This window comes from Sciurus vulgaris (assembly GCF_902686455.1).
Source record: "Sciurus vulgaris genome assembly, chromosome: 3".
NCBI classification, from domain to species: Eukaryota; Metazoa; Chordata; class Mammalia; order Rodentia; family Sciuridae; genus Sciurus; species Sciurus vulgaris.
This window is the reverse complement of record NC_136463.1, coordinates 114,673,421-114,688,223: the sequence shown is the minus strand read 5'-3', so window position 1 is coordinate 114,688,223 and position 14,803 is coordinate 114,673,421. Positions and strand designations below refer to the sequence as shown.

The following is a 14,803-nucleotide window of genomic DNA, read 5'->3' as shown; positions in this document are numbered from 1 at the left end:
TATATTAAACACTGACATGGTAGTAAATAAATAAATGGTATAACTGTCTAGTGTCTTTGGCAGTACAACAGCTGAACAGAGAGACACATGGAACAAATGAAGACAGTGGAGTAACAGGACAAAGTGATAAACTCAAAGTCACATTATAGATTGTTCACAGTGCCAAAGATTCTGCCCTTAGCGTTCAGATGCTTCATATTATACCAATGATTTGGGGACCTCATACAAATGATAAAAAGCATCTGGGGGGAAAATCTGTTTTATTTCTCCAAACTGGATACAAATATATGTTGTGAACACAAAATTTTTTCTTTGCTTAACTTCATTCAGTAGCTAACACTCAAGTGTGTTCCAACTCTGAAGCAAAATTGTGGCATAGGTAAATTTGTTATTAATCCCAGTTTCAGCTACCTAGGCCTGTCCAGGTTGCCTTGTACTGACCACCAGCCCATTTGCTAACCAGGCCTGCAGGACCACCTCTGAGCAAATGTAGCCCCTCCAGGTCAGTTAGCAACATGAACACTACGTGGAAAACAAGACCATATCCAAAGCAGGAAGTTGAAAAAGGGAAAAACCTGGGCTCTTGGTTTTTATCCACTCAAACCCCATGAGGCAAGAAACTGCTCTTTGAGTAACACACATGTTGGAATGTTCTCCAGCAGCATCTTCTGTCTGAAAAGGCTGGACGGTAGATGGAAAGCCTCCTCAGACCCAGGGGCATCCACCAGCCTTGGTAATCATTTTCTTCCATTACTGATTTCCTGTTTGAGTTAAGACACTCCTGTCACTCTCCAGCACCCAGGCTTGTAGTTGCTAATTGATTTTCCACTCTTCTGCACAATTGAGTGACAGGTTTGATGGGCACAATTAGAACCACCTGCTACAAATTACTTATTTCTTTTGTTATCCAGCAACCACTCTTGCTCTAGGACTTTTTAACACTTTGAGGAATAGAGAAAGGAAGAAAAATAGACCCTTATTACTAAGTAACAGATTTTTATTTACTGGCCTACTGTTACAAAACCTTTTCAGGCCCAGTAACTTTTGCTTCCAATCAGAGCAGAAATGGAAAACTCCAGTTCCAAATTTATCATGGATAATGTCTAGGTATATGTATGTTGAAATCTTGATCAATAGGCTATGAAATAGTTGGCAAAAAAATAATAATACAAATGACATTTGATTTTGTGAAGTTTACCCAGAGAGAAATCCTGCAATATCTTTTTTTTTCTGTTTAAATATGCATTCTACTTGTATTTTTAAAGCTTTGCCATTTCCCTGCAAGTGCCAAATCCCAAAACACTTTGGCAGTTAACTTTTTTGTGTGCGTGGTAAAATACACATAGCATAAAATTTGCCATTTAAACCATTTTAAGTGTATCATTCAATGGCTTTAAGTGCATTCACACTGTTGTGCACCTACCACCATCATCCACCTCCAGAAGTTTTTGCATCTTCTCATAGTGAAACTCTGTACTCATTAAACAAACTCTCATTTCCCTCTTACCACCAGCTCCTGACAACTACCATTCTATTTTCTATCTCAGTAAGTTTGACCACTCTAGATAGCTCATGTAAATGAAATTATAGATTATTTTTCCTTTTGAGCCTGGCTTATTTCACTGAGAATAATGCCTTCATAGTTTTTTCATGTTGCAGCGTACATCAGAATTTCCTTTGTTTTTAAGGTTAAGATAGCATAGTATGTATATACATTTCGTTGACCCATTTGTCCATGAATAGTTACTTGGGTTCCTTTCGCCATCTGACAATTACAAATAATGCTACCTTGGGCTGGGGATATAGCTCAGTTGGTAGAGTGCTTGCCTTGTATGCACAAGGCCCTGGGTTCAATCCCCAGCACCACAAAATAATAATAATAATAATAATAATAATGCTACCTTGAACATAAATATACAAATTCAAGTCCCCACTTTGACTTTGTTGAGTATATACTCAGAAGTAAAATTGCCAGGTCATATAGTAATTCCATTTTTTAATTTTTGAGGAAGTGCCATACTGTTTTCCATAGTGGCACTACCATTTTGCATTCCCACCAACAGTGCACAAGGGTTCCAAAGTCTCCACTCTGGCCAATTTGTTATTTTTTGGTTGTTTTGTTGCTTCTTTGTTTGGGTGTTTGGTTATTTTGATAATAGCCATCCTACTAGATATCCCATGCTATTTTATGGGGCCTTTGGTTGCATTTCCCTGAATGAGCATCTTTTCATGTGCTTATTGACCATCTGCATATCTTATTTAGAGAAATTTCTATTCAAGTACTTTGCCCACTTCTTAATTGGGGTATTTGTTTTTCTGTCTTTCAATTATGGAAGTTCTCTATATATTGTTTATATTAATCCCTTATCATATATGTTTGAAAATATTTTCTCCCATTTTGTGGGTGACCTTTTCACTCTAGAGTGCCCTTTAGTGCATGAAAGTTTTTCATTTCGATGAAGCCTGATTTATCTGTATCTTATTTTATTTTCTACACTTTTGATGTCATAGCCAAGGTATCATTGACAAATCCAATATCACAAAGCTTTTCCCCATATTTTCTTCTAAGAGTTTTTGAATTTTAAATTTTATATTTAAGTTTTTTATCTACTTTGAGTTCATTTTTTTTTCATAGTATAAGAACCCAACTTCATTCCTTTGCAGGTGTATATCCAATTTTCCCACACTATTGGTTAAAAAGACTGACCTTCCCACAGTGAATGGTCTTGGAACCCTTGCTGAAAATCATTTGACCTAGAGTTTTTGGCTTTTTAAAATTCCATTGACCTATATGTCAATCTTTATGTCAGTACCCCACTTTTGATTACTGAACTTTGTAGTAAGTTTTTTAAAATATCGTATAGATTTTATCTGGATTCTAATTGTAATAAGTTTTGAAATCAAAAAATGTGAGTCCTCCAACTTTGTTCTTTTTTATTGTTTCAGCTATTCAAGTTCCCTGAAAATTCCATATGAAATTTAGAATTAGTTCTATATCTATATCATTATTTATATTATAATGATATAATATCATATAATATGATATATATTATGTGTTAATTATATAACTAATGATGATATATCATTGGGATTTTGATAGGGATTGCATTGAATACATAGATCATTTGGGACAGTATAGACATAGTAATAATAGTAATCTTTCCAAGCCATGAACATGGGTATGTCTTCCCATTTATTTGTGTTTTTAGTTACTTTCATTAGCTTTTTAATTTTCAGTGTACGAGTCTCTCGCCTCCTTGGCTTAACCTTATTCTAAAGTATGTCATTCTTTTTGGTGCTATTGTAAATACATTCGTTTTCCTAATTTCCTCTTTTGGATTGTCCATTGTTTTAGAATACAGCTAACATTTGTGTGTTGATCTTATATCCTGCAATGTTGCTGAATTCATTTATTAGTTCAAATAGTTTTTATGTGTGTACAAAAAAGCAGTTAACTATCTTTTTAAAAGCACATTTTAGTTATCCACTTTAAAATAATATAATAAAAATACTCTCATTAGTAAAAATTCAAGTTAACAACAAGAATATAGACTAAAAAGTGACAGTGCCCCTTCACCTACTGTTCTTTCCCTTTTAATCCCCAAAGAGAACCATCACTAACAGCTTGGAATTTTTTCTTCTGTGCTTATTTCTTCTATTTTAAGTATACTTTCTAAGTCTACATTTGTTTTCTAATAGTTTGCAAGAAACAATTTTGAGAGAAGAATGGAGGAACTTTAGATAATGTAGAGGGAAATGAGAGGGAGGTGGGTATGAAAAATGGTGGAATGAGACAGACATCATTTCCCTATGTACATGTATGATTACATAAATGGTATGAATCTACATCGTGCACAACCAGAGAAACAAAATGATGTACCCCATTTGTGTACAATGAATCAAAATGTAGTCTGTAAAAATAAAAAAATAATTAACATTCCTGGTTATTACAGGAGGCCACCAGAAACGTGACAATGATGATCATGTTATGCGTCTCCATCTTAAAACTATTGATATTCTATTTCCATTCTTCATTTACAAGAAGGAGAAAGAAGCTGATCATTTTTATATTTTTCAACAACAAAGACTGTTATTTCAAATGACATGGAAAATGTTGATAATCGTGTAATTGGGAGAAAGCGAATTGCAGCTACTCAGTTAAAAACCAAGTCTTAATGGAATCAACATCTTCACACACACAACCACTGTTTTTTAAATTTCACTTGCTAACAAGTAAAGCTACTTTCCATGTGTTACAACGTTTGTTTTCAATTTGTTTTGGATAATACAAACACAATCCTTATAGTGCTGCTATCTGCTCTGTGCTATGTTGTTCATAAACAAGAAGCTTTTTATCCAGTTACATGCTAACTTTTTTCCAGTTAGCCATCACTTGCTAAACTGATGAAGAAACATAATGTTCACCTAGATATTAAGTATAAAGTGCCTCCTCTTAAAGTATGTACTTTTGAAGTACAAAATGCTTTTTCTAAAATGAAAAAAATTATCAATGCATATTAAAAATATGTTGCATTTCTAAATTAAAATTTAATATTTAGCACCATGAGCAATTTTTTGCTAACTAATGAAAGTTCAAGATTTATTTTTCTTGTTTACATTGAAAACACAAGTGATTTCTTAACTTTTTCTAAGGCATTAATTGAAAATGAATTTCTTTCTGATTGCAAGAATTATTCTTCTAGAATGTTTAATTTTGTAAGTTAGTGCACGTGAGCAAATATTTACCACTTTTTTAAAGATAATGAATAGTTTTTACTTTATTAAATTCCTAGAGATAGTATGCTATCCTGGCTCAAATAATAATACAGAAGAATGTACATTGTATTAGGTTATTTTTGTTTTCTCCTAACAACATTTGAATTAAACAATCTCAGTAAATCAGACAAAAAGCCCAGGTAATATAAAATTCTGGAATGTTCTTCAATGAATAATTCTAAAACACAGGGCTAGAAAAGCCTCTGAAAGATCATCTTCTGTATTACTGTAAGTCAGAGCTTTCTTACCCTATCAGTGTTTGAAATAATGAGTGGTAAAGAACATGTCCTCTTGCTTCTTTACTACCTAGAAACAGATACTCAAGACATTACAGGCTATTATTCAGACAATATATTTAGATTGTTTAGAAGAAAGAAGTATTATATATATATATATATATATATATATATATATATATATACACACACACATATTTTTAGATCGTTTAGAAGAAAGATACATTTGTCAACTTTCTTTACCTTTTAAAACTAGGTCAAGAAAACCAGTCTTATTTTGACTGGAAGGCTTTAGGATTTAACATACGAGTATTATATACACTACTTAAAAAATACACTTGCCAGTTCAAAGAGTCAAAGGATTCTATTGTTTCAAGTAATGATAAATAGAAATAAAAATACCAAATCAAAATGGACTAAATAAATCTACAGCCAACAGGGGACAAAAGCAATATGTTGTCATGAATAATGATACCCAAGGCCAAGTTCACAGACAAGGTCATTTCCCTGCATTAGCTGATAAATGTCTTAGTAGAAAGTAATGGGAAAACCAGCAATACCTCCAGACTGAGCGCTGGCATAAGTAGTGCCTGATCATCACACCTGTGGTGCATGGTGCCTTGCTGGCCTCTAACACAGCAATTTCAGGCACCATGTGGGGACAATAACCATGCCACATTGCCTCAGAGGGGATCAGGAAAGCAAACCTTATGTTATGACATGTGAACCAACAAAGTATAAGGAAAATTACACTAGCATCTAGGCAGCATTCAACTTGATATACCTTCTTTCTGAAGCACATTTATGTAAGGTTCTGCCCCTGTGTGTGATTACAAAAGAACTTTTCTAATTTCAAATGTGTGCGATTTAGACTGTTAACAGAGTATTTGCAGAAAATATTTACTAAAGCATGATGAAAATTCATAAACTCTGCAAAGATGCATGCCATGGATGCCTTCAGTCACTAAGCATCGCTAGTGGTGTCCCTACAGCACTTAAAATTTCACTTTTTTCCCCCTCTCTTATTTCCTTTGTGACACCTGTTTTCAAATTATTCCATTGCTTTTCCCTTAGCAAGTTAAGAATGCATGGCAATTTTTTAAATCCAAATAGTATTTTAAAAGTCTCATTTGCTTTCTCATTGGATTCCTAGGTAATTATGACTTCATTTCCCATCAACTCAACAGATCTGGCCAGAACTCACCACTGTTTGAAATTTCTTCTAACTTTATATATCTTGAAAATAGATTTCTCAAGATAGTTTCAAATTTAGCTTTAAATTCAATGCTAGTTAAGTTTTAACACGAATTTCTTATCAGGTATGCATGTGGAGTTTTCTAGATTCTGTTTGGATGTATTCATGTTGGAAAGGAAGCATTGCCACCAATCATTGAACACTAATTCATTCAACGCTAATGGATGTACTGCCTTGTATTAGCTCCTTCAGCTTAAATTTATCTTCAGTGAAAATGCACATTTGAATAAGCCAAGAAGTCCATGTGCCCGTAAACAAATTGATTAGGGAAACACACAGTTACTACTCCAATTCTTTTCTCACCAAGCAAGTGTGGTGAGTGGGTGTGTGTGAACTCTGTAGTGTTAAATGCTCATTCAAAAAAATGTATTTTTCTTGTTCCTCCCTCCTGCCAGCCCCTACCTGCCCTGCACATTATGGCATGGTATGTGGCACATGGCCTAAATACAAAATAGGCCCCATCTTACTCTAAGAAATGTATGGTTGTGGGGCTGGGGTGTGGCTCAGTGGTAGAGTGCTCGCCTAGCATGTGTGAGCACTGGGTTCAATTCTCAGCACCACATAAAAAATGAACAAATAAAATAAAGGTATTGTGTCCATCTATAACTAATAAAAATGCTTTTAAAAAAAAAAGAAATTTATGGTTGTCTACCTGTACTTTCTCCCCTACACTCCTGAAACCAAAGCCAAACTCTGTTCCTTGAAACACTTTGTTACAGTTTGAATATGAGGTGTCCCCCAAAAGCTCCTATGTTTAATGCAGTAGGTAAAAGGATTGAATTTTGAGAGCTAGAACCTAATCAATCTATGCTAGTTTGAATGAACTGACTAGGTGGTAACTATAGGAGGGTGGGGCATGGTTTGAGGAGGTGGGTCACTGGGAAGAAGAGTGTGCTGGGAGGGTTCACTCTCCGTGGCCCCCTCCTCCTTCTTCTCTGCTTCCTGGCCATCATGAACAGAGCAGTACTCCTCCATCACGCCTCTGCCATGATATTCTACCTCACCTGGGACCCAGAGCAATGGAGTCAATCGACCATGGACTAAACCTCTGAAACCATAAGCTAAAATAAACTTTTATACCTCTAAGTTATGGTGGTTGTTGATTTTGGTCACAGTGACAAAAAGCTGACTAACACACAGTTATAAAAGTCTATAAGAATGAAATTCTCCTCACTTATGCATTTCTGGAAATTACACTGACATTCAGGGTCTTTGTGTATTTTTTCTGCTCCATGTTCTAAAGAATTAGCCAAGAAATGCTTACTCTGGTGCCATTCTGTGCACTTAATTATGTTTCAATGACATCTTTTATTGCCCAGAAACGTAATCTAACCATTTCCTTTTTCCCTTTTCAAGATTTGAACAGGCTTTTATTACCAGTTTGATCAGTAGTGTGGTGAAAACAAAGGACAGTTATCTTTGGATTGCTCTGCAAGACCAAAATGATACAGGAGAATACACTTGGAAGACCACAGGACAGAAGTCTGAGCCGGTGCAATACACTTACTGGAATGCACATCAACCCCGTGAGTAGACAGGGCTATAACACCTACTCTCCCTCACTTTTTACTTCTCTTTTATTGATTCTAAATCCCTTCCACCCCTTGGTCACCTCCTTTGATTCCCTCCTTAATGTTTTCTTACTGCCTATGTTAACTAAAATGATCACATAGTTTGCAGGAGGTAACATATAGTTGCTATCAGTTTCTAAAGTACAGTCCACAGGCAGCTGTATGATTTGGGGAAGTCACTTAATCTCTCCATATGTTTCCTCATTAGTAAGGATAGCAAAAGTATCTACCTCACAGGATTACTGTGAGGACTAAATGACATATTACACAGTTCCTGCTGCATTGTAAATCATAATTACTAGCTCTACATACAGCACAGAAAGAATGTGTAAAAAAATTTTTTAAAGCTACATAGAATATAATATCATGGTTAGCCTGTCAGGATTCCTCACCCATACAGTCTAAGATGTGGAACCTCCTCTGTGCTGGACCAGCCACCAAGGTGAGCACCCTGAAAAATCATAGGACCCTACAGGAGGGTCTGATTGTTGTCTACACTCTTACATTTCCTCAACACTTATGAACCAGATTTAACTGTTTAAAAAAGATTCCCTAGACTTCCTGAACTTAGAAGAAATGAAAGAGAGATCAAAGAAAGTCCATTTACATTCTCTCTGTTGAACACATGATTTAAATACTTTTTGAAGACTTTCAATTCTCTTCTGCATGTAAGAAACTTAGAAGTTGCCACACCATCCTAAACAAGCAAAAAGCCGAACAAACTGAGAAACCAAAACTCTTAGATCCACCAGAGACATGAGATTACAGAGCAAACCACTGCCCGCAAAGCAAAGAGAGACAGAGGATACAGAGATGACAACTTTCTGGAACAGAATCTCACAAGCAGACACCTCCACTTGATCCAGTACTGGGTTTAGAAAACTTGAACTGCAATGGAAGAAACTGCTGGAGGCTCATTGCAGACAACTCTGAGAGTAAAACTCCCGGGGGACACGGTCATAGAAGGCTCCCACATTTTCACAAGTTCTCCCTCTTGAAACTCTAACAGGTCCTCACAGTGAGGATCAGAGAAAATTTTCCTCATGCTTTCAGTAGGAGAGGGAGAGGAGCCATTTTTAAATACACCACAACATTCTGTTCTTAACGGAGTCTCACCAGAGCTTGACCAGCTTGAGTTTAATCAGAGTATAGGCTACCTGAAGGAAGGAGCTACTCAGCTCCAGCACTCTCCAGCTGTTCTGTCATACGCAGCAGAGGGACACCTGAGGAGCTCTCACTGATGAGAGCCACAGTCCAGGGGCACAAGATGGATCTTTAAAAGACTGAGGCCCAATCATAGGATGCGGACACTGCCCCCACCACACACCCTTCCCACCACCTTAGTAGAGGGCCGTTTCCTGCAATTCCTTTTTCCAAGTACCTTATGTCCACCCTTCAACAAAAGGCACACTAAAAAGCAGAAGAGATGGACATTCTAAGAAAAAGGTCAAGAAGAAATGCTATATATAAATATATGTATATATGAGAATAGAAGAATGCCTTAGTGGACTTGTGAGTACAATGACTGAGGAAAGAATCTTCGAGCTTGAGGATATGACAATAGAAGCTTTCAGGACTAAAAGAAAAAAAAAAAGATTGAAAGAAATGGAACAGAATATTCAAGAATTGTGGGCCAACTACAAAATACTTGTAATAGGGTTATCAGACAGAGAAGAAAAACAGAAAGGAACACAAGCAATACTTAAAGCAACAGTAACTAAGAATTTTTCCAAAACCAGTGTCGTTACCAAACCACTAATCCAGGAAGCTCGGAGAACACCAACTAGAATAGTTGCCCCAGAACAACTACACCTATACAAATCAGATTCAAACTTGAGAAAATAAAAATATAATGAAGTCTTGTAAGAAGCCAGAAGGGGGGCAAACACCTTACCTATAGAGGAGCAAAGAGGAAAATTAAATCTGACTGCTCCTCAGAAATTACGTAAGCCAAAGAGAATAGCATGAAATTTATAAAGTGTTGAAGAAAGAAAAAAAAAAAAATTCTATAATTGTGAAATTATCCTTTTTTATAATTTATTTATTTTGATCATTTTAAACAAATGGGGTACAACTTGTTTCTCTGGTTGTACATGAAGTAGAGTCATACCATTTGTGTAATCATACATGTACACAGGATAATGATGTTTGTCTCATTCTGTTATTTTTCCTTCCCCCCACCCTTCCCACCCCTTGAAATTATCCTTTAAAAGTGAAGGCGAATTTAAATATTTTATGATGTTATCACAAAAAAAAATTGAGGGAATGTGTTGCCATAGGCTGGACTTGCAAGAAATATTAAATGAACTTCTTTAGAGAGAAGGAAAATGATATAGAAACTGAGGTCTATTGAGGAATCAATAAGTGAAGATAAAATGAATACTTTTGTTTTTCTTATTCTTAATTGACCTAATATATGTTCCAAATAATATATACACATACCAAGTAACTATCAGGTATTTGCTTCTGTGTAAATGAAACAAATGACAGAGATAGGAGGGACTTTGGGTGGTTGTGATGTGTCAGTGTAGCTTCAATTGTAACAAATGTGCCACTGTGATATGTGCTGTCAATTGTGAGGGAGATTGTGTAAAAGGCAAGGGAGAAGATGATAGGGGAACTCCCTGTGCTCCACAGCTTTTTGCTGTGAACCTAAAACTGCTGTGAAAATATTTATTTTTTCAAACATTGTACATTTTAAAGATACAAGCAAGGTGAAATCAAGACAAATTAGGGTTTTTTTTTGTGTGTGTGTGTATAAGGTATACACCTGTAATCGCAGCAACACAGGAGACTGAGGCAAGAGGATGACAAGTTTGAGGCCAGCCTCAGCAACTTAGCAAGACCCTCAGCAAATTAGTGAGAGCCTGTCTCAAAACAAAAAGTTAAGAGGATTGTAGGTGTACCTTCGTTCAATCCCAAGTATCACCCACAAAAAAAGAAGAAAGCATCAGTTAGGAAATTGTATAGAAACTGGTGACTTCCCATAGCTCAAAATGAGAAACATCACAATTCACTCAAGAGAACAACCTTCTTGTTCTGCAACTCTGTATTATTAAATTGCAGAGAGCTGTGAAGTTCCATGTCACACCATACGACAAAAAAAATTAAAGCTCAGGTATCATTTCTATACACTTTGGAATTTTGTTGGGAATATACCTGTCAAAATAAATTAATACATTTTGAGAAGACAAAATTTTGGGGTTTTAATGTTAACTTCCTTGGGGCATATTTAGATGTCTAAAGTCTGGAACTAAAGCAGAGCTCCTTGTCATTCATAAGTTTCTGCTATAATTTATTTGAGTGGCACTACTCTTTTTCTCTTTTCCCTGAAGCAAAAATAATGCCGTGATGCTCAGTTTGGCTGCTCATGCTGATTGACATTGAGTAAATTGTCTCTGAATAAGATGAAAATGTAAATCTTTTTTGAAGAAAATAGCAATATAAAAGCTCCTGTGTTCCCCTTTTTTCTTTTAAATTACAGCTTGTAGAAACACCACCCTAAATCACTTTTTCTTTACCGCCTGTCACAAAAGAATCCATTATCTTGGGCCTCATATCAGAATCTTAATCCAGCATAAACTGACTATATGAACTGACCACTGAACAGGAAGCCTGCAGCTTTTTATGAACTCAGCCAAGACTCTGTCCTGATGTCATACCAGCAAAATATGCCATCTGTGCTAGAATCACAGTTTGGCTATTTTTTATCAATTTTCTATTATGTTCATCAAATAGTAGCACATACCGCCACGTACCCCTCACCAAGCATCAGCAATGACCAACCCATGGCCAATCTCATCTCAGCTATACCCCCAACCACTTTCTGTATTTTCTCATAGCAAATCCAAGACATCATATTATTTCACCCACAAGTATTTCAGAATTGTTTCCAAAAAATAAAGGTGTATCTTTTATAAAAACATGATATAATACAATTATCAAACCCCAAAATAATTAACTATAATTCTATTGTAACATCATAAATCTTCAGTTAATGCTCACATTTCTAAGTGACCCATAAATATTATATGGCATATTTCACAGTTTGTTTGAATGAAGACTCAAGTAAGTTCACACATTGCAATTGATTAACAAGTTTCCTAACATCTGTTTCCAACTTCCCCCACCCATCCTTTATTTTTCTTAGAATTTTTTGATGATGCAAATGAATTGTATGTCTTAAATTTTCCTAAAGTTTATGCTTTATTGTCTAGCACATATTGTCTAATGTGTTACTCTATCCTCTTTATTTTTCATTAAAAAATCAACATTTTTGTTCATAAACAGAATTAGAGACCTGATCAAAATCAGGTTTTGTTTAATTTTATTTTGGAACACCATTGCTCACACACTCGCATGTTTTGTCTGGAGCCACATGCTGTCCAGTTTTCTTTCTTTTTATGTTATTAGCAGTTTTTAAAATATTTTTATGGGTTCTTTTTAGATATACATGACAGTTCAGTGTATTTTGACATATTATACATTCACAGATATAATTTATTCCAATTAGGATTCCATTCTTGTACATGAGGTGGAGCTATACTGGTCACGTATTCATATGTGAGCATAGAGAAGTTATGTCCAATTCATTCTACTGTCTTTCCCATCCCCCCTCCCTTCCCTTCATTCCCCTTTGTCTAATCCAATGACTTCTATTCTTCCCTCCCTACCCTCCCTTGTTGTTCATTAGCATCCACATATAAGAGAGATTCTTCGGCCTTTGGTTCTTTGGAACTGGCTTATTTCACTTAGCATGACTGTCTCTAGTTCCATCCATTTACTGCCAAACACCATAATTTCATTCTTCCCTATGTCTGAGCAATATTCCATTGTGTGTATACACAACATTTCCTTTATCCATTAAACCGTTGAAGGTCACCTAGGTTGGTTCCATAGCTGGGCTATTGTGAGTTGAGCTACTATAAACATTGATGTGGCTGCATCACTATAGTCTGCTGATTTCAAGTCCTTTGGATGTATACTGAGGAGTGGGATAGCTGGGTCAAATGGTGGTTCCATTCTAAGTTTTCCAAGGAATCTCCATACTGCTTTCCAGAGAGGTTGCACCAATTTTCAGTCCCACAACAATGTATGAATGAACCTTTTCCCCCACATCCTTGCCAACATTTATTGTTACTTGTGTTCTTAATAATTGCCATTCTGACTGGAGTGAGATGAAATCTCAGTGTCATTTTAACTTGCATTTCTGTAATTGCTAGAGATGTTGAACATTTTTTTCATGTATTTTTGACCATTTGTATTTTTTCTTCTGTGAAGGGCCTGGTTTTGTTTTGTTTTTTTTCCAAAACTCTTAAGAAGTTTTATTGATAATGATAAAATACAGAAACATCAGATTCTCATTTTAAAGTTAAAAATGACATCATCTTCCAGAACTCTCCTAGTACTGCACCAAAAGCAAAACCAAGTTTTCGATCCAAAAGAACAAATGAACCCACTGGTAAATTTTTCTCAGGGTCTAAGCCCTACCTTTGTTATTTTTCTAAATTTACTCTGTACCTGGTTCAAGAATGAGTAGCATTTTTAAAAACTGGTTAATATTTGTGAGAACTGGACTTTCTTAAAACACACACACACATATACACATATTAGCCTATTTATTAGCCCATCCTTAGCCCATTTACTGATTAGGTTATTTGTTTTTTGGTGTTGAGTTTTTTGAGTTCTTCATAGATCCTGCAGATATATCTGAAGTAGAGATGGTTAAGTTTTTCTCTCAGTCTATAGGCTCTCTCTTCACATTCTTGGTTGTCTCCTTTGCTGTGAAGAAACTTTTTAGTGTGATATCATCCCATTTATTGATTCTTGATTCTACTTCTTTTTTTAAAATTTTTTTAGTTATAGGTGGTCACAATATTTTATTTATTTATTTTTATGTGGTACGAGGATCGAACCCAGGGCCTCCCATATACTAGGCAAGCACTCTACCCTGAGCTACATCCCCAGCCCTTGATTTAACTTCTTGAACTTTAGGAGCTTTACTAAGGAAGTCTGTTCCTAAGCAGACATGGTAGACAGTGGGTCTATTATTTTTCTAATAGATACAGTCTCTAGTCTAATGCCTAGGTCCTTAATCCACTCTGAGTTGAGTTTTGTGCAGGGTGAGAGATGAGGGTTCAATTTCACTCTACTACATATGGACTTCCAGTTTTCCCAGCATCATTTGTTAAAGAAGCTATCTTTTCTCCACCAAATGTTTATGGTGCCTTTGTCTAGCATGAGATAATTGTACTTATGTGGGTATGCCTCTGTGTCTTCTGTTCTGTACCATTGGTCTCTACGTCTGTTTTGGTGCCAATACCATGCCATTTTTCTTACTATAGTTCTGTGTTATGATTTAAGGCTTGGTATTGTAATGCCTTCTGCATCACTTTTCTCTCTAAGGATTGCTTTGACTATTCTGGGTCTCTTATTTTTCCAAATGAATTTCATGACTGCTTTTTCTATTTCCATAAGGAATGTTATTGGAATTTTAGTAGCAATTGTATTAAATCTGTATAGCACTTTTGACAGTATGGGCATTTTGACAATTCTAATTCTGCTTATCCAAGAACATGGGAGAGCTTTCCATCTTCTAAGGTCTTCTTCAATTTCTTTTTCTAGTGCTCTATAGTTTTCATTATCTTTCACCTCTTTTGTTAGATTGAGTCTCAATTTTCTTTTGAAGCTACTGGGAATGAAATAATTTTCCTGGTTTCTCTTTCAGCTGATTCGTCTTTGGCATATAGGAACACAACTGATTTATGGGTGTTAATTTTATATCCTGCTACTTAGCTAAATTTGTTTATGAATTCTAGAAGCTTTCTGGTAGAGTTTATTTGGGTCTTCCAAATATAGAATCATGTTGTTAGCAAATAGAGATAGTTTGAACTCTTCTTTTCTAATTCATATCTCTTTAATTTCTTTCTTTTGTCTAATTGCTCTGGTTAGGGTTTCAAGAACTA

The 14,803-nt window shown here is 35.6% G+C and overlaps 1 protein-coding gene across 1 annotated transcript in view; it reads left to right on the top strand.

Annotated features, from left to right (window-relative positions):
• PLA2R1 (phospholipase A2 receptor 1) overlaps positions 1-14,803 on the top strand; it is a 142,083-nt gene that overhangs the window by 65,533 nt on the left and 61,747 nt on the right. Inside the window, 1 exon segment of the mRNA XM_079131752.1 lies at positions 7,624-7,793. Coding sequence (XP_078987878.1) covers positions 7,624-7,793 — 170 coding nt within the window.